Here is an 18,460-nt window from a genome sequence, read left to right as displayed (position 1 = left end):
TTGCCTAACGCACTTTACCTCAGTATTTCATGTTAATTCGCTGTTAAGGTTAAATAACGACTCACCAGAGGAGCTAACTTGCATTAAAGGGCAGCAGAACGTACAAATATGTTTAAGGTTTAATAAGGTTTATTTCGACTAATATAGGTGACCTTAACTTACTCACCAGTCGATGTTATCAGCCTTTTGGCGGCATTCCGGCCGTCAGTCAGAAAAAAAGGCTCCAACTCCCGACATGAAAAATGACACGATGAATAATGTCAGTTTGCTGTTAACAATTAAGTGAAAACATCTTAAAATATCGCAGTTTTGCATAAAACAGAAATAATATACTAACCTTTTTGTCCAGTTAAGTGTTTCTCTTTTGTCCTTTTATGGCCAGATTGGCCACTTCAACCAAACAGTCAAAAAAGAAATCTCCCTTGCCATTGGTCAGTTTTTCGCGGGCAAGTTCACTACTGTAAATTGAGTTACAGTAGTGAGGAAATACAGTAGTGACCGTATATTTTCCCATAATCCTTTGCTGTTTACAGTAAAATACTGTATACACATTTTACAGTATCATACTGTACATATTACAGTAAAATACTGTTCAAATTACAAAAATCAGTTACAGTGTACTGTATGTAAATATAAACATATATATACTTTTTGTTTTTAGATATTTTCAGATAAAAGTGGTACCACAATGTACCCTGAGGCTTATTATTCGTGAGTGAGTCAGTGTGCGGTCACTATGTACAAACATTTGGTCGCACTGCCTTTTAGAATTCCACTGCTGTGCGACCTTTCCCAATCGCCATCTCTCTCTGTCTCTCTGTCCATTGGGTGCAGCAGGGAGTGCTGCAAATGTTTGAAAGTCACCTTTGCATAGTCACCTTTTCACACCCTTCCCCCAACATTCTTGTCTCTGAGCACGTACGGCTCTGACTAATGATGTGCAAGGCTTTTTCAGATGCTGCTGCTGACTGCACAGACACAGAAAAAAGGAAAAAGAAAAATGAAGCAATCTAAAAGCACTCAATAGAAAATGTGATATTCATGATTTGGGATTCTGCCACGCAAAAAGCCAGAGCCAGTTACCCTGTCATAACCACACAGACATGCCTGGCATCCACACGGAGAATATCCTAGCACCAGCGCTAGGGTTGAGAATCGAGAACCGATTTTTATTCCATTTTGTGTACAAATACTGGAACCGAATGATTTTCATGATGTTTAGTTCTTGAGTGTCTGCATTTTTCTGCTGGTTTGGAAACAACACCATACTAAAACACTCTTGACAGTCTTCTCTACAGTAATCTACATTTGTCATCGACACCATGGCAAAAAGAATTATGTTTTAGCTTAGTTGTGACCTTGCAGTCTGAACTGCGTAATGAGAAGGAAAAGATGTCACAAAACAATAAAAAATATAAATTTTTTATGCATCTTCCTTTTGCAATGTGTCGCAAATTAATCGGTCAAAACAAATCACAAATTATCTCACTCACTAAGTGGGTTGCTATATTATATTATATTAAGAGCGGTTGCTATATTAACTATATGTTAATGAGTAACTCACTCAGTGAACCTCAAGTCTTTCTTCTGGTCAATCTGAATCAAAATAAACCAAGAACCATTGCTGTTGTGTTGTAAAGGTTTGTGAAAATAGTAACTGATTGCTTGTTCATATGATGATAGTTACTAATACACAAGTTTTAGTGTAATGTAAAATATTTAAGTTCATATTTAATCATGTAATAAAGTATACAATATTTAATAAATATTTAATAATGTATAAATTATTTAACAATGTAAAATAATTAAATGTTACAAAATTAATATTTTTTTTATTATTATAAACATAAATCCAATATGGTACACGGTATCCAGAATGTGCTGCAACACAAAAGTAAGTTATTTTCCATGAATGTGCAAGACTTTTAATTCATTATTCACTATAGGTAAATAACTAGAAGAATAACAGTACTATTTTCACAACAAAGCAGGGTGTTTATGACTGTGATAATAAAAATAATATAATTTGCGTTATCAAACAGCATAACAGACTGTTTTTGTACAGCTAAAATAACTGGAAGTGGCTGACACTGGATGCCTCGCACATTCAAGTTACAAATGGACCAGCTCATTCTTATATTAAAAATATGGTGGAAAATATAGTTAGGATTAATTATTTGGCATTGAAAAAGTACTAAATAAATCATAGAATTGTTAAGTGGAATATGAATGGCATAGCTACGTCTTTCCTTCATTTCTATCTAGCTTCACAAGTCTTGGCACACACTGCTATCCTGTAGCTCCTCAGCTGCAGACAAATATGGAGAGAAACGGGGAGCCAATTAGGAGCCAAGGAGCAGATAGGGAGTTAGTGTATGCCAGGCGGAATATGCAAGTGTGTGTATTCATATTTGTAGTAGATGTCAATGTGTGTGCTCAAAAGTGTAAGTCAGATCACTTGGGCGAACACCTGCATGTTCTAATTGAGGTGAGAGCTGGAAATGTTGTGGGTCGCACCTGAGGCACCACTTCAGAGCAGAGAGGGATGCCCAAGAGCAACCTGTACCTCAAGAGCCCACTCCACACACACACACACACATAATCAAACAGTAATTAGAATTAGAAGCAGTGACTGAAATGGAGGGTAAAGTTACAAACTGTGAAGGAGGTTTGCAACTTTACAAAATGTACAGATCTACATATGTTTACCTCATGATTATATCCCCAAAATGGCATGTTATATTTTGTATTAAGATAATAAAGATTATTTTTAGGATCATTATGGTTATGGCCGTGGCTACTGTAGTTAATCAATGGAACCTTATTGTAAAGTGGTACCAATACCAGTTGAAAAAACATTGAGCTATAGTCCTCATGTGGACAATGCAAGTTTGACCCATACCATGCACTTATCTGATTTGCCCTTTCTTCTCAATAATTTCCTCTACCTTCTTTGCTATCTGTACTAATAAAAAATGGGAGAAAAATTAAATGAGTCCCACAAAATCAAATTATCACACCAATGATTAAATTAAGTCAAATTAGGACAAATCTTTTAATCTCCTGGCTGTCATCACTCATCAGGAACATTCTGAAAACCAGGCATCCTCCACCTTCCATCATGCCCTTATATCTTTCCATCACATCAATCCCATTTCAAGTAGAAACCTTTCCTCCCTCCCTGCAGGGACATGTGTCCTCAGCAGTACAGCCAAATTAAAAAAACAACTTGTCCTTATTTGAGACAAACTCCAAAGCGGACTTGTGACCCTGTGTCCCTGGCAGAAAGTGAAGACAAGAACCTGTCTGGAGTTGATTCAAATGCAGCTTTTAGAGCTGATGCCACTCGTAAGGAGAAGAGAACAAACATTGAGGACATCTTGAAATATTCAGTGAGGAGAAGCTGGAACTGACAGTGCTTTTTTTAATCTTTATAAACTTTTAGGTGGAGTGTAATTTCTGCATCACTAGTGACACTGAAGCAAACATAATGACTACAGGTATATATAAGCATAAATAAGAATATAAGTATAACAAATAATAACTGTACTTACAATAGAATATTAATGAAATTAAAGCACTCCTAAGTGTTCTTAAAGAGAGTATACATGCATGACTGTTTCTTACATTTAAGTACACCTTTAAAAGGAGCACTATGTAATGCCAAATTTCACCTACAGTACATATAAATCACTTTGAATTAATAATATTTAGTTGCGCTATAAAGAAGTACTTAATTATAATTGTAACTATAGTGCCAATATTACATTTAAAGTTAATATGTTTTTATGTACTCAATTGCAACATTACAAATGTGTAATATAAGTTTCAATAGAAATTACATTAGTGTAATTTAATTTACCAAAAATACTTTTCAGTACATTCGTCAGTATGCATTAACCATATTTCAAAAGACAATAGAAGTAATTATGAAATCACATATGAAGATGTTTAAGTGCTACTTAAGTGGGTCGATAAAGCACTCTAAATTTCAGCTAACTGCATTTAATATTAATTTGTAAGTGTCCACAAAAAAATTAAAACATAAAATAAAATGTAAAAAAAACATTCCATTTGCATGTGTCATGGCTACACCAGGCTCCTCCGTTACTCTCATGCTTACCCAAGTACTGTTCAACCACAACTGTCACCGATCATCACCGTAATTAAAGACATTATAAACAATCAGGCCAAATGTTCACTCATTGTCTGTACTCACTTGTGCATGCCGTCATTGTTGGACTCTTTACTTACCTACTTAAGTCTTACCTGACTCTCCCCCATTGTTCTCCTTGTTGCTACCTCATCTCCACTGTCACCTTGTCATCTTTTGAGTATTCATTGTGTTATCTCCAAGTTACCTGAAACCATATACTGTCAGTTACTCTACAAATGTATTATCACTGTGTATCACTGCAGCATCAGTAGTCGCCCTTCTTCTGTTATTACATTTTGTTTCAATAAAAGCCAAATCAATGACATAAGCCCAAACCAACATTATGGATTCAGCAGGACCTTCACGCAGTGCACCATTATCAATACCACTAGCCATATAGTCATATAGTATTAACAACAGCGCTCTGCAATCCTCCCTCTTTGGTCACCCTCCAGAAGCATATTTCGAGCCCATGCAAGTGGACTTGTTTTGCCTTTCCCCACATGAATGACAATGACATATGACGGAGAGGCTGTGTCTGTATTGAGGAGATGGTGGCCATGTCATCGCAGAGTGTCCCATGAGATCTCGCTGTCATCATCATTCAACCACTTTCTAAGATTAATTTACGATTACAAACTTAAGTATTGATTTCCTAATTCTGTCTCACGTACAGTTACGGCTCTCCTTGATTCCTGAGTGGCCAGAAAATTCATCTCCAGGAAGCTCTGTTGCCAGCTCTCCCAATGATCCCTTGCAATTTGAAACTCCCCATCCATTCCATAGTGGGCAAAACCCTGGACCGTGGTACTGTTACCCACTGTACAGCCACATTCCAACTTCAGCTAGGGTGTACCCATCAGGAAAATATCTCTTTTCTGGTACTGGAGTTCTTGACTGCTGACGTAATCTTGGGACGTCCTTGGGTTCAATAACATTCTCTTCGGTTGTTTTGGGCTACTGGAGAGATCCTTGAGTGCGGTGAACAATGTTTCCAAAGATGCCTTCCTCTGCCTTAGTGTCATCCTCGAAAATCTCCTGCCGAGAACCAATCCTTCTAAATCAATGCTACATCTGTTGCCCACATACTGAGAGCCAGGTAGAAGTCCCTATTGAATATTATCCATACCTTGACAACTTCAGTCCACAAAGGGCCTCCCAACTTCCTCCACATACCATGCCAGCAATCTCTTGCCATGTCTACCCCGGCCCAGAGGACGGGTCTCTCCCGTGTCGTTTCCAGACCAGATGGCCATGGAGGACTACATGGAAGAGGCTATTAAATAGGGATACATCCACCCTTCCACACCCCATGTTGCTTCAAGTTTCTTTTTCCTGCCTAAGATGAATGGAGCCCTGTATGTATTATTGAGCTCTCAACAATACTACTTTCAAGTATTTATATTTTCTAATTTCCTTATTACTATCGTTTTTCGTATTCTCTCTCTTTTTTTGTATTGGAAGGTACTTCAAAATTTGGCTTGTAAGAGTTGGCTGGTTATAGCGACTTCCACTGATCAATTTAATCAATTGTTTAACCAGCTATTTTGATTATCCACAAATTGCAAATAGTTTAAAGAATGATTTTGTTAGTAATGATTGTGTGTCAAGAAGGCTATGTCAGGCCAAAACACTTAGATCAACTTTTTTAATGTTTTTAATGGAAGTGAAAGTGAAGTGACTTCCCCTTGCTCCTGCTGCATTGGAACAATTCCACAGGGCAAGAGCGTTCTCGAAGCTGTACCTACGGAGTGCGTACAACCTTGTTTGAATATGGAAGGGGAACAAGTGGAAGACCACCTTGTCATAACAACAGGACACTGTGACTTTTTTAACTGGGTATGCTGAGTGATAATCAGTTTTTAGGACACTCAAAAGGGATCACAGATACACCGTGGCAGGTGTCGATTTAAAAGTATGCACATTTCCTGCCTTATTTGTAAATGAAATTCATCTCCAATCCTTATTCTATCGTTTCAAGTTTATCCATTATTATTCGAATGCAAGAAAAATATAGCTGGTTTTCCAAGTAAAAACCTCCAAATAACGTTTACACGTCATTACGTTATGATATGTAATCAGAGGGTGGGGAGATGGGGGGATTCCCCCGGTCTATATGTCTCTCTGCATCAGCTAAATTATTTTTTTATTCCCAGTGAATAGGAGTTAAAACTCCCACCCGGGTGACACTACTCCAATAACAGACCATGCAAAATAGGCCTACCCCAAAAATATTTAAAATATTGCAAAGTAACGTTGCAACCTTGCAAACAATAATACAATCAGAGAAGGACTTCAACTGTAAGCGACACGAGCATACGCAAAACAAAGGGAACAATATGATGTTTGTTATTATTTAAAAAAAAAATATTTACCGCTTAGGCAATAACGTTGACAATAACCTATATCTTCAACAAACGTTTTCTATGACCAAAAATGTAAGAAGATAATGTTTTCAGTGGACTTTTAAAATTTGCTTTGCTTGAGAAAACAAAAATATACAGTTACATGTTGGCATACACGATACACAAGTACATATACACGATACATATACACGAGTTGGTTTTGCATCAAACACAATGTGATTTTCGGCAATCGAGATCTGATAGCAACAGCACATTTTTCCGCTTGGGCCAGCGCTTCGCGGACAGCTTACCTCGTGCATGAAATCTCCCGCATAATCCTGACGAGTCATAGCAACAGAGCGGAGGCGAGAAAGCTGCGGAGAATCCGCTCTCGCCCGGAAGTAACCGCAACTGGTAGATTTAAAGAAAATTACTGCCGTTTAGCAAATAAATCATTTTACGTTCTTATTCCTAACACTTTAAGCTTTAAGTTACATTTCAAATGACAAGGGATCAACTTATAATCATGTTTATATGAATTATCCCATGAACTTATTCTCTCAAATGGCCTGGGTATGCGGAGCATTCACAGCTTATAAGGACGGAACACCACTGCTATGAATACCAGGTGATGCTGTATGGGCTGGACGGTGCCCTCCATATTCCAGAACTTCATGGGCGAGGTATTCCAGGAGTATCTCCATTGGTTTGTCATCATCTACATCAACTATATCCTGATCTACTCCTGGAACCTGGAACTGATCATCATCACCACTTCACTCTCGTTTTGGAAAATCTGAGAGAGCAGCAGCTGGTTAAAAAAGCGAGTTCTACCTGCCATCCACACTCTTCCTCAGATATATCAACAGCCAAGTGGGAATTCAAATGGACCAGGGGAAGATGCAAGCTGTTCAATCCTGTCCACAACACAACCCACCACAAAGACCTCCAATGTTTTCTAGGATTTGCACATTTTGATTGTTTCATTCACAATAACAGTACTATAGCCACCCCTCTCACTTCATTACAAAATCCAAGCCCAAGTCTCTGCCCTGAAACATCCAGTGCTGCCTTTCAACTCCTCAAGTCCTGCTTCACCACTGCACCTGTTTGCATTCATCCTGACCCTGAGCTGACTTTTGTAGTCAAAGTTGATGCATCTACCATAGGAGTTGGGGCGGTATGTTTTCAGCGACAGGGGAAACCTGCCAAACCTAATCCATGTGCCTTCTTCTCCAGGAAAACTACTTCGGCAAAGCAGAACTTATCAGCAATCAGGAGTTATTGACTATCAAGCTGGCACTGGAGGAGTGGTGCCACAGGCTAGAGGATTCCCAGCATCCTTTTGTGGTCATCACCAATCATCGCAACCTCAAGTATCTGAGCGATGTCCAGTGGTTAAACCCTCGCCATGCCCAGTGGGCCCTGTTCTTTTTGCAGTTCAACTTTCATGTCACCTACCTTCCAGGGTCCAAGAATACCAAGGCAGACACTCTCTCAGGAATCCATGTTCCTTCCATACCATGCTTTGAGCTTAAACCCATCCTTCCAAGTTCCCTGATTGTAGGCCTGATTCAATGGGCCCTGCACACCAGAATTGATGAAGCTACCACTTTACTCCGCTGTCAACTTATAGACTCCCTGGGCTTGGGCCATCCTGGCAAGCAGCAAACCCTCTCACTCATCCAAAACCGCTACTGGTGGCTCAGTATGTCCCAGGAAGTCCAGTGATTCTTACAAAGAGGTTCCAGCTGTGAACCCTGGTTGGAGCAGTGTGAGAGGGTATGGGACTCAGCTCACAGCCATCTGAACTGATAATCCTCCTCCGCCGCTGCTCATGGATGATGGGCTGGTTTATGCTGTCTGTAAGACCCTGAATGCCCTGCACCATGTGGATGGGGTTGGCCCCAAAGTCAGAGGTTCTAACCTTTAGGAGCAGTCTGTGGATGGGGGTGTACTGTCACGGTTAGACCAGGCTCCCCCTTCCTATCACAGCGTGTTTACCCTCACGCTCACCAGAATACTCTATAAGGACAAGAACACTATAAACACTTAAGGAAAACACACACTTATTGTCTGGACTCATTATGTATGCTGTCATTGTCGGACTTTCTACTTACCTGTTTGGACCTACCTGATTCTCCCTTTTTGTTCTCCTTTACTGATCCATCGTCTCCTGAGTGCTTGAGAATTCTTTGTGTTCCTACCTGCAACCATATACTGTGTTACTCTCCACACATATCACTGTTTATTTTTGACTGCTCCATCAGTACTCACCATTCTTCTGTTGTTATCATCTTTTGTTTTTCAATAAAAGCACTGCTGCTGAGTTCACCTCCAGTCTTGTTTGACATCTGTGACAAGTATATTCTTTTAAAGTATACTATTTCTGTAATATGTTCTCTTTTATATATATATATATATATATATATATATATATACACACACATGCTAAAGTGTGATCTTCTTCACAAGGGAAACATCTTATCTATTGCAAAGAAGAAGAAAAATGTCATGTGGGTTTGGAAAAGCAATCTTATATCATCAGTCAGTTTTGGTTTCATAGCAAAAGACAGATGTATAAATGATACTTTTGTGACACAAATGTAAGGCAACAGATATTTCAGTAAAATTAATTATAGCCACTGGAGTTGTCCGTTTAGAACAGTTACAGATTTTATATTACATTTCTTGGTATTCAATGGTAAAAATCTTAGATTCTGTCTAGGGTTTTATGGCATATTTGGAGATGCTGCTTAACAGCATATTCTTAGCATTCCAATCATTCTGTGTTTCTGGATATTTCAGCAAGCACAGATGCCAAATACAACAGATGGCGTTCAAACCTGAGCGTGTGTGTGCTTTGAGGACTGTGACATCAGCTGAGAAATATATTCAGCTGCTGAATGAAAAATATTGGCCTACAGAAATGTAGACCTCAACTAACAATTAGCATATGCATTATTCAAATTAAGTACTCATCTAATCCAAGTCCTCTAAATGCCTCTATTACACGATACTACAATCAATACAATAAAAAAAAAATAATAAATACATGCATACATTCATACATAAAGAGCACTGCCTTATAAAACAAGCTGGCGATTAGTTGTTTTTTTGTTTGGTTTCTTACATGCATTCAGAAATTTTACATCTTCCTGAAGTATGCCATCTGTCATTCAATGTGTAGTGCATGAAAATCACATCTTCCCAGAAGTTACACTGGACTCTCACTGAGATCTTAAAAGTTTTGGCCTTCAAAATGTCTGTAGTAGTTAAAATTGAGAACAACTTTCATCATCTAATAAAAAGTGAGAAACATGTTGTTGTTAGATACCCAGATGTATGAAATACACACAGACACACACAAAAAGGTTGTACAAAAGTCAATTCCCTGCAAGCATCCAGTCTACCGACGTTCCCTGTGGCTTATTTATTTAATCCTTCCATTTTAACCTTCAACTGTGATTTATGACTGCCATTAATCTTAGGCTGCACATTAATTCCACAGCACACAGGTTCATCTGACCTGTGCACTTTCAGATCCCAGCTGCGGTGACTCACTGTGTTATCTGGTATATGCTAATTTTTTCCATATCCTTCTTAAGTGGATGGATTTAAGGAGATAAAGCCTCAAATCAGAGATAGAGCTAAATTCAAATCAACTCAGATGTGTCAGATTCATACTGCTGCTGCTGAAAGTGGATGGATTTAAGGAGATAAAGCCTCAAATCAGAGATAGAGCTGAATTCAAATCAACTCAGATGTGTCAGATTCATACTGCTGCTGCTGAAAGCAAAACTACACTCTTAAAAATAAAGGTGCTTCACGATGCCATAGAAGAACCTTTTTTGTCTAAATGGTTCCATAAAGAACCTTTAACATCTGCAGAACCTTTCTGTTTCACGAAAGGTTCTTTGTGGCGAAAGAAGGTTCTTCAGATTGTAAAAAGGTAAGAAAGAGATGGTTCTTTAAAGAACCTTTGACTGAATGGTTCTTTGTGGAACCAAAAATGGTTCTTCTATTGCATCGCTGTGAAGAACCTTTTCAGCATCTTTATTTTTAAGAGTGTATAGCGGACATTAGCATAAACTCCTCTTGAAAACTGCAATCAGTTTTCACTTTCAAATGTTTGAAAAGAAATGTTACAAGTAAAACTTCTAAATATGTTCATATCCATCTAACTGAATAATAACATCTGATTTTAATTGCACAGACATCTGTGCAATTTAAATGTCCGGTGAGTGGTGCTAAAAGGTTATTGCATTTAAAAATAACAAACCACCGACACTAAACCCTTCCTTAAACTGAATTGCTAGTTCAGTTCATTGATAGTGTTAACAAAAGCATATGTGAAAACTCATTTTGCTGAAGCCCCCATGCCATTGTTGAGCTTTTTAATCACAAATTTTGTTACACAGGACTCACGGCCAAGGCCTCCACAAGTGTGATGCTTTACCAGGTGAGCTACCATACAAGTTTACTATGTCAAAAATGCAACACATACAGTATGGAACTGACAATGTGATGCAAACATCAGAATGTATAGTTTATACTATAGTTTACATGTGTAATTTACATGCACAATGGTAAAATGTTTTAAGAAACTAAGTCTTCATTAAAAAAGTAAGTCTCTATATATATAAGCCTATATTGATATACTGTATATGTGCCCCTGTAAAATCTGTATGAAAAGGAATAAAAGTTGTTGTTTTTTTTTCTTTTTTTCTTTCAGCTAGAAACCACAGTGAATTGTGTGTATAGGTACATTTTTGGAGTTTAGCAAAAATTTAGGTTGAGTGTAAAGGACCAATTTTTGAGTGAAAGCAGAAATGCAAAGCTTAGAATTTTATAAAAGCACTTATATTAAATTTTCTGTTAAAATTCTGTATTATTGGAGCTGTAATGTTGTTCTCATCATTTTTGCAATCATTTCTACGGTGGCCGAGAGAGCTCAACGCGCTGCAAATGAAAAAAGCACATGCAAATAGATAAAACGCCTGCAAATTAAGAAAACATCTTAATCAGTTTGACAACACACGCGTTGCAAATGCTCACAGCACAACCAAATAAAGACACGCGCTGCCAATACTCACAACACAAACAAATAAAGAAACACACTGCAAATGCTCACAACACAAACAAATAAAGAAATATGCTGCAAATAAAGAAACGTGCTGCAAATGCTCACAGCACAACCAAATAAAGAAATGCGCTGCAAATGCTCACAACACAAACAAATAAAGAAATGTGCTGCAAATAAAAAAACGTGCTGCAAATGCTCAAAGCACAACCAAATAAAGAAACGCGCTGCAAATGCTCACAACACAAACAAATAAAGAAATGTGCTGCAAAAACAGAAATGCGCTCACAACACAACCAAATAAAGAAACGCGCTGCAAATGCTCACAACACAAACAAATAAAGAAATGTGCTGCAAAAACAGAAATGTGCTCACAACACAACCAAATAAAGAAACGCGCTGCAAATAGGCACAGACCACATCATAAATGTTTAAGGGAACTGCAAAGTGACGAACATGGCTGGGACATATTCCTTTGCTTCTTTTTTATTTTTTTTAAATGATTAGCCTAAATAAGCTGACGAAATACACAATTAACTGTGAAAGCATGTAAGCTGGCTAACTTACTTTACAACTTCCCTTACAAAAATTAACCATATGGTTTTACTATTAAAATTAATTAATTAATAAATACATTTATTATGTAAAAAATAAATTAAAAAAAAACATAAAAATAGTTACTATAGTTAAACCATGGTAACCACAAATTACCCATGGATTTACTACACTAACCATAGTTTAACCATGGTATTTGTATTAACCCTACTAATATGGCCCACAGTTGTATCATTAAAGATGTTATTTTTTGATTTCCCAATTAAACCACAAATCGTCATCTCCTGAATATGATAATTTCTACGGTGGCCGAGAGAGCTGTCAATGAAAAAAACACATGCAAATAGAAAAAAAACGTGCAAATTAAGAAAACATCTTCATCAATTTGACATAACACACGCTGCAAATGCTCACAACACAACCAAATAAAGAAATGCGCTGCAAAAACAGAAATGCACTGCAAATGCTCACAACACAACCAAATAAAGAAATGTGCTGCAAAAACAGAAATGCGCTCACAACACAACCAAATAAAGAAACGCGCTGCAAATAGGCACAGACCACATCATAAATGTTTAAGGGAACTGCAAAGTGACGAACATGGCTGGGACATATTTATCAATGTTTGCTCTGAAAGGTGAGATTTTTGTTTATTTTAGCATACTGATCATACGATTCCTTTGCTTCTTCTTCTTTTTTTAATTTTTTTTATTATTAGCCTAAATAAGATGACGAAATACACAATTACTGTAACTGTGCAAGCATGTAATCTGGTTAACTTACTTTACAACTTCCCTTACAAAAATGAACCATATGGTTTTACTATTAAAATTAATTAATTAATAAATACATTTATTATGTAAAAAATAAATTAAAAAAAAACATAAAAATAGTTACTATAGTTAAACCATGGTAACCACAAATTACCCATGGATTTACTACACTAACCATAGTTTAACCATGGTATTTGTACAACTATGGTTATACAAATGGTAATCAATACAAAATAAAAAAAACATGGTAATTTTTAACGTTTTGTTGGGATAGTTTTGGCATTGTTGGGGTCCTCCCGTTGTGGTCTGTACTTGCGTTTCTGTATTTGGTTGTGTTGTGAGCATTTGCGGGGTGTTTTTGTATTTGATTGTGTTGCGAGTATTTGCAGCACACGTGCTGTCAAATGTTGTGGTCTGTACTTGCGTTTCTGTATTTGGTTGTGTTGTGAGCATTTGCGGGGTGTTTTTGTATTTGATTCTGTTGCGAGTATTTGCAGCACACGTGCTGTCAAATTGGTGAAGATGTTTTCTTAATTTGCTGGTGCTTTTTCTATTTGCATGTGTTTTCTGAAGTTGCAGCGCGTTGAGCTCTCTTGGCCACCGTACCTTTCAGGGTTTTAGTATTACATTGTCATAGCAACAAAATTGTTTTTAGATAAAAATTTTACACAGAAAAGGGTTAATAAGTGATTTTTTTTTTCACACTAAAATCGTGTTAAGATGCATATTGTTTGTGTCCTGTGGCTGTACTATTGAAACAGTGAGTATTTTACAGTTTATGGACTCTTCAGCAAGTGCCTCACTGTAGACAGTTTTCTTCTTCTTCTTCTTCTTCTTTATTAAAGAAAAGGAGTGACAAGTCAAAATCAGTTATTATTGTAATCAACATTATGCCGCAAGTGCTGTCGACTAGGCTTATACTGAACTCGGAATATCCATTTAATATCTTCTATTACTCAACTGATTTGGTTTAATAACTTTCTAGAGTATTCACTTTATGTTTGTCCTAGATTTTTTCTTAATCAGGTTGCGAGTTAATACCTAGACACAATTATTTTACTATCTACACTTTCAGATTGTAAATGTCATCAGTCCAGTTACACCACAACATCATAGCAGGATAAAGCCGGATATTATTTGTTCAGCAGATTCGTAGAAAGAGCCCTAAAATAAGCCTTTGATATTAAAGAGGATTTGCTGAGGCAATCAGCATGAGTTGGTTTTCTGTGAGTTGAGTTGGCGAAAGCCAGTCAGTGTGTTAAAAGACCCAGAAAATCTATAGAGAACACTCATGTCCAGTTGATTGTCTGTGTATCATTAATATTCATTATTCTACAGAAGCTTGTGTAAAGCAATCAAATCAAATAAAAGATCTCTAGGTCTTTGTTCTAGGGTACATTAAAGTGTCCCTCTTACCCTGTAATTGCACATAAGTACTGAATAATAATGAAAACAGTCTAGTAATATGTGATCCCTACTTGTATTGGAAAATAGCCCTGCTACAGGAAATCACAGCTGTGCTATGGAGGTTTTAAAAGGTTCAAATTTCATTCTATATGGATATTTTATCCTCTTGGTGATCATAATTGCCATATTGCTTCTAAAAATACCAATTATTGCTTTGTGTTATTTTGGAGCTCTATAAATTCATCAAAATTGTGATTGATATAATCTTTCAATAGATTTATACATATATGATATTATAATAGGAATTCTGTACACTTTGGTACATTTTCTACACTCTAAAATGTTGTGTTAGGTATGGCTGTTGCCAATGCTTCATGTGGTAGTATCTGAATATATTGGTTATTCAAGTAAAAACTATATGACAGAATTGCCCTGACTACAGGTAACATAAAAAAAGCCAATTTAAACAGTCAGATCAGATCTTAAAGCTCCAACTTAACATCTTAATTTAAAAACGTAAGTTTATTATTATTATTATTATTTATTTATTTGGCATCTATATGTAATGTCCATTATACATATTCTCAATATTTAATGCTATATAAAGGTATTTATTATGTTATTCTTAGGCGATAATGCCAATACACTGTAATACAATAGATGTGTATTTAATACCCTTATATGTAATACATATAATACTTTAATTGTTTGCAATTTGTTTTTTACTCTATCACTCAGTTTCGCCTATTACTATAAAGCATTTTGAGTTGCATTTGATATTTGAAATGTTCTTTCAAATGAAATGTATTATTAATAATAATATGTATCAGTGAAATTGTGAATAACTGTAGTTTTAGTTATATAATAGTTATATAATATTAATTAGACTGTATTATTACTAACTATACGTCATATGAATCTTTATATGGACCTTTAAAATTGTTATCATTGCATTCCGCTTTAGGCTTATAGACGCTGTAATGTACCGATTTCTAAAACCATACAAATGCCGCATGATCACCCGGTAATAGAGTGTGTGATGAACTGTTCGTGATTTTTACTCACTCCGGTTTCCTGGCGAGTCCAACGGACCGGCACAATGTCGAAGGAGTTTGCGGAACCAGAGACTTGCAAGACGGGCTCCTCTTCTCGTCCTCCGCGGACTCCGGGCTGGATTGGCTCGCTTTGAGAGTCGGTGGGGACGTAGGTACGAGCTGCAGATGCTGCGGGTGATGGAGGGGAGCTGCCGGAGGATGCTGCGGCTGTTTGGACGGATGCTGCTGCGGCTGGCTTTGACCGTGAGTCGCCGGATGCTGGTGCGGGTGAGCGGCCGGCTGAGGGCTGCTGGTCCGCGGAGATGGGTGGTGATGGTGGTGCGGATGATGGTGGTGAAATTGATGCGGATCTCTCAGCTGACGGTTCTCGCGGATCAGATCCTCAACCTTCCTCTCCAGCTCGTCGATGCGTTGCCGTTGGGTTTGAATCAGACTCTGCTGGTTTTGTACTATAGTGGTCAGTTCTTTGAGATAAAGCACAGCTTTCATTGGGTTATCCAGCAAGCTCTCCATTACTATAATATCAACGCTTTAAGCCTGCTGTATCAGGATGGAGTAGGAGTCTTCTGGATGCAGAGAATGTTGCTGTAGCGTGCTGATGCTCTAAGGATGCGAGTGATGGTCCTGATGCAGGGGAGACTGGGGGAGGAGCTGCAGAGGGTGATGATGTCAACGCTCTGGCCAATCACTGAGAACTGTGTTTGCATGCAGTACACACTTTCCAATAGTGACATCAATTTAAAGATGCACTATAAAGTTTTTTCCACATTAAAAGTTTTACACCTGCCTTGCCTCCTGTGCAGTACATTTTCAAGTCCCCATCGTATTTACCTTAATATAGGCTACCCTTGTGAAACGGAAGTACACTTATAAAATATTTAAAAAAAAAAAACTTTTAACCACATTAAGCTACATCATATTTCAGCAGTAAAAAAGAAGGTGTAGTATAGGCGCTTAAAAGAATAGGCTATACACCGAAACCAACTGTATGTACGTTTGTTACCTTGAAATATCAGTTTCAAAATCATTGTGATGATAGCTGATAGCTTCTAATAAGACCAATGTCTGTTTCTTTCACACGCTGGAAAGAAGGCTATACGGGTATTTTTTGTTTAATGGATGCGGCAAAGCTTAAATACGCTGAACAGAGTGCTCTTGTGGCAAAACAGCTTATCATGAACTGACAGCCTGCTATACTAGCTACGTGTTTACCAATTAACGTTCTTTTTGGATTTATCTATTTTTAGCAACAAATCCTAACAGGTAAGATTCAGTTTACGGTAGGCTACTTCTCATTCATTTCTATGGTATCCGTGAACAATGATTGACTGTCGCACAACTCTGGTATAGCTATCCACTGTAATTACTATAATGTATTTGTGACAGTGAATTTCACTCACTTAACTCTAGGTGGCTCTAGTCGCAAATATTCACTAAATTACATACAGATGTTTTAAATTTACATTAAATGCAATAAGTTGAACTTAAGAGTGCTTTCTTGGCCCACTTCAATGAGAATTAAGCACATCTACTCTATTTGTAATTTTATAATTCCTTATATTGTCTTTGAAATATGGTTAATGTGTACTGCAGAATATTTATGGTAAACCTTAATATACTTTAATGTAATTTCTATTAAAACCTGTATGTATTGAAATATATTTGTAATTACACATACACATGATATAGTTGCAATTTAGTACATTTAAAATACATTACCTTTAAATACAATAGTAAATAACGCACTACAGATAAAATTATAACCAAGTACTAACCTGTGATTTATCATGTTAAATACATCAAAATAAGTGTCTTTATTTTAAAGCATGGCATATTATTATTAAAACATAATGGTTTATAAATATACTTTAAAGTAAAAATTTTAATTTGACATCATTGCAAAGTGCATTTTTAAAACTTAATTTAAAAAAAAAAAACACAGTCTACATGAATACTTCCACACTGTAAAAAAAAACACACACACACACACACACACACACACACACAGATTAATTTATCTTCTGTTTATCTTCCCTCTCCTATTAACATATTAAATCTTCCTGAGCTTAAATCTGAGCCACTGACTCTACTAGCAGCTGTTTGATTATGAGGTTCAGCATTATGAATCATCATATTATCAGTGTGAATGGCATTGCACACATTTCATGAGTTTATCACTGTAACTTATGTTTTCTTATTGCATGTTTTTAAATACATTATTCTGGGCTGCATTTCCCAAAAACATCATAAGCCTAAATTCATTGTAGAACCATTGTCACCAATTGTTACAATGCTTTTGGGAAACGCAGCCGTGATTGATCAACTGCAGCAATTTATTTATTTATTTTTATTTATTTTATTTTTTTTACAATGATTGCAAAACGTCTCCAGGTTACATATGTAGGATGCTCATAAAGATCAGAGGACTCATAAGCAGTAGAAATGGCATCGACTATCCACCGGCTGAGGGTCTGTTTAGTAGCAGGAAGACCTCTCTTAGGGGAACCATAGCAAACAAGCAGTTGGTCCACCTTTCTTCACAGGGCAGCTCTGTGGACATGTGTGCCCAGTGCCAGTTAAGCTTCTGCTGGTCAGGTTCTCTGAAGGGAAGGGGACAGAAGGCCTGAAGTACGATAGGCTGTGGCATGACAGAAGGGACTTTAGGAACATAACCCGCTCGAAGGTAGAGAAAAGCCTTGGCCAAGCCGGGCACGGCGTCAGAAAACGCTATTGGAACGAGTATGCCCACGCCGCCAGACTTGCAAATCCCTGCCTAGTTTGGAAGAGCATAACTAGGACGAGAGAACAGAAGAGCCAGGAGTGGCTCGTATATCTAGGTCATAGAATCTGACAAACGTGAAGGTGTGGACGATCCCACTGCGTTGCAGATATCCTGCATGGACACACCTGTCAAGAACACCTTGGAGGCCGCCATACCTCGGGTCGAGTGAGCCCTGACCCCCAATGGCGAGGGGAGATCAGAGGATTCATAAGCAGTAGAAATGGCATCGACTATCCACCGGCTGAGGGTCTGTTTAGTAGCAGGAAGACCTCTCTTAGGGGAACCATAGCAAACAAGCAGTTGG

At 37.4% G+C, this 18,460-nt stretch overlaps 1 protein-coding gene across 2 annotated transcripts in view; it reads right to left on the bottom strand.

The window, feature by feature from the left end:
• LOC107689235 (IQ motif and SEC7 domain-containing protein 3-like) overlaps positions 1-15,994 on the bottom strand; it is a 135,371-nt gene extending 119,377 nt beyond the window's left edge. For both annotated transcript variants that reach the window (XM_016487168.1, XM_016487169.1), the window contains exon 1: positions 15,385-15,994. In XM_016487168.1, the coding sequence (XP_016342654.1) occupies positions 15,385-15,887 (503 nt within the window). In that variant the 5' untranslated portion in view covers positions 15,888-15,994. The remainder of the gene's footprint in view (positions 1-15,384) is intronic.
• Positions 15,995-18,460: the final 2,466 nt, after the last annotated feature.

This window comes from Sinocyclocheilus anshuiensis, unplaced genomic scaffold (assembly GCF_001515605.1).
Source record: "Sinocyclocheilus anshuiensis isolate Anshui unplaced genomic scaffold, SAMN03320099.WGS_v1.1 scaffold882, whole genome shotgun sequence".
Classification (NCBI taxonomy): domain Eukaryota; kingdom Metazoa; phylum Chordata; class Actinopteri; order Cypriniformes; family Cyprinidae; genus Sinocyclocheilus; species Sinocyclocheilus anshuiensis.
The sequence above is the reverse complement of the archived record's forward strand: the minus strand, read 5'-3'. Positions and strand labels throughout refer to the sequence as shown.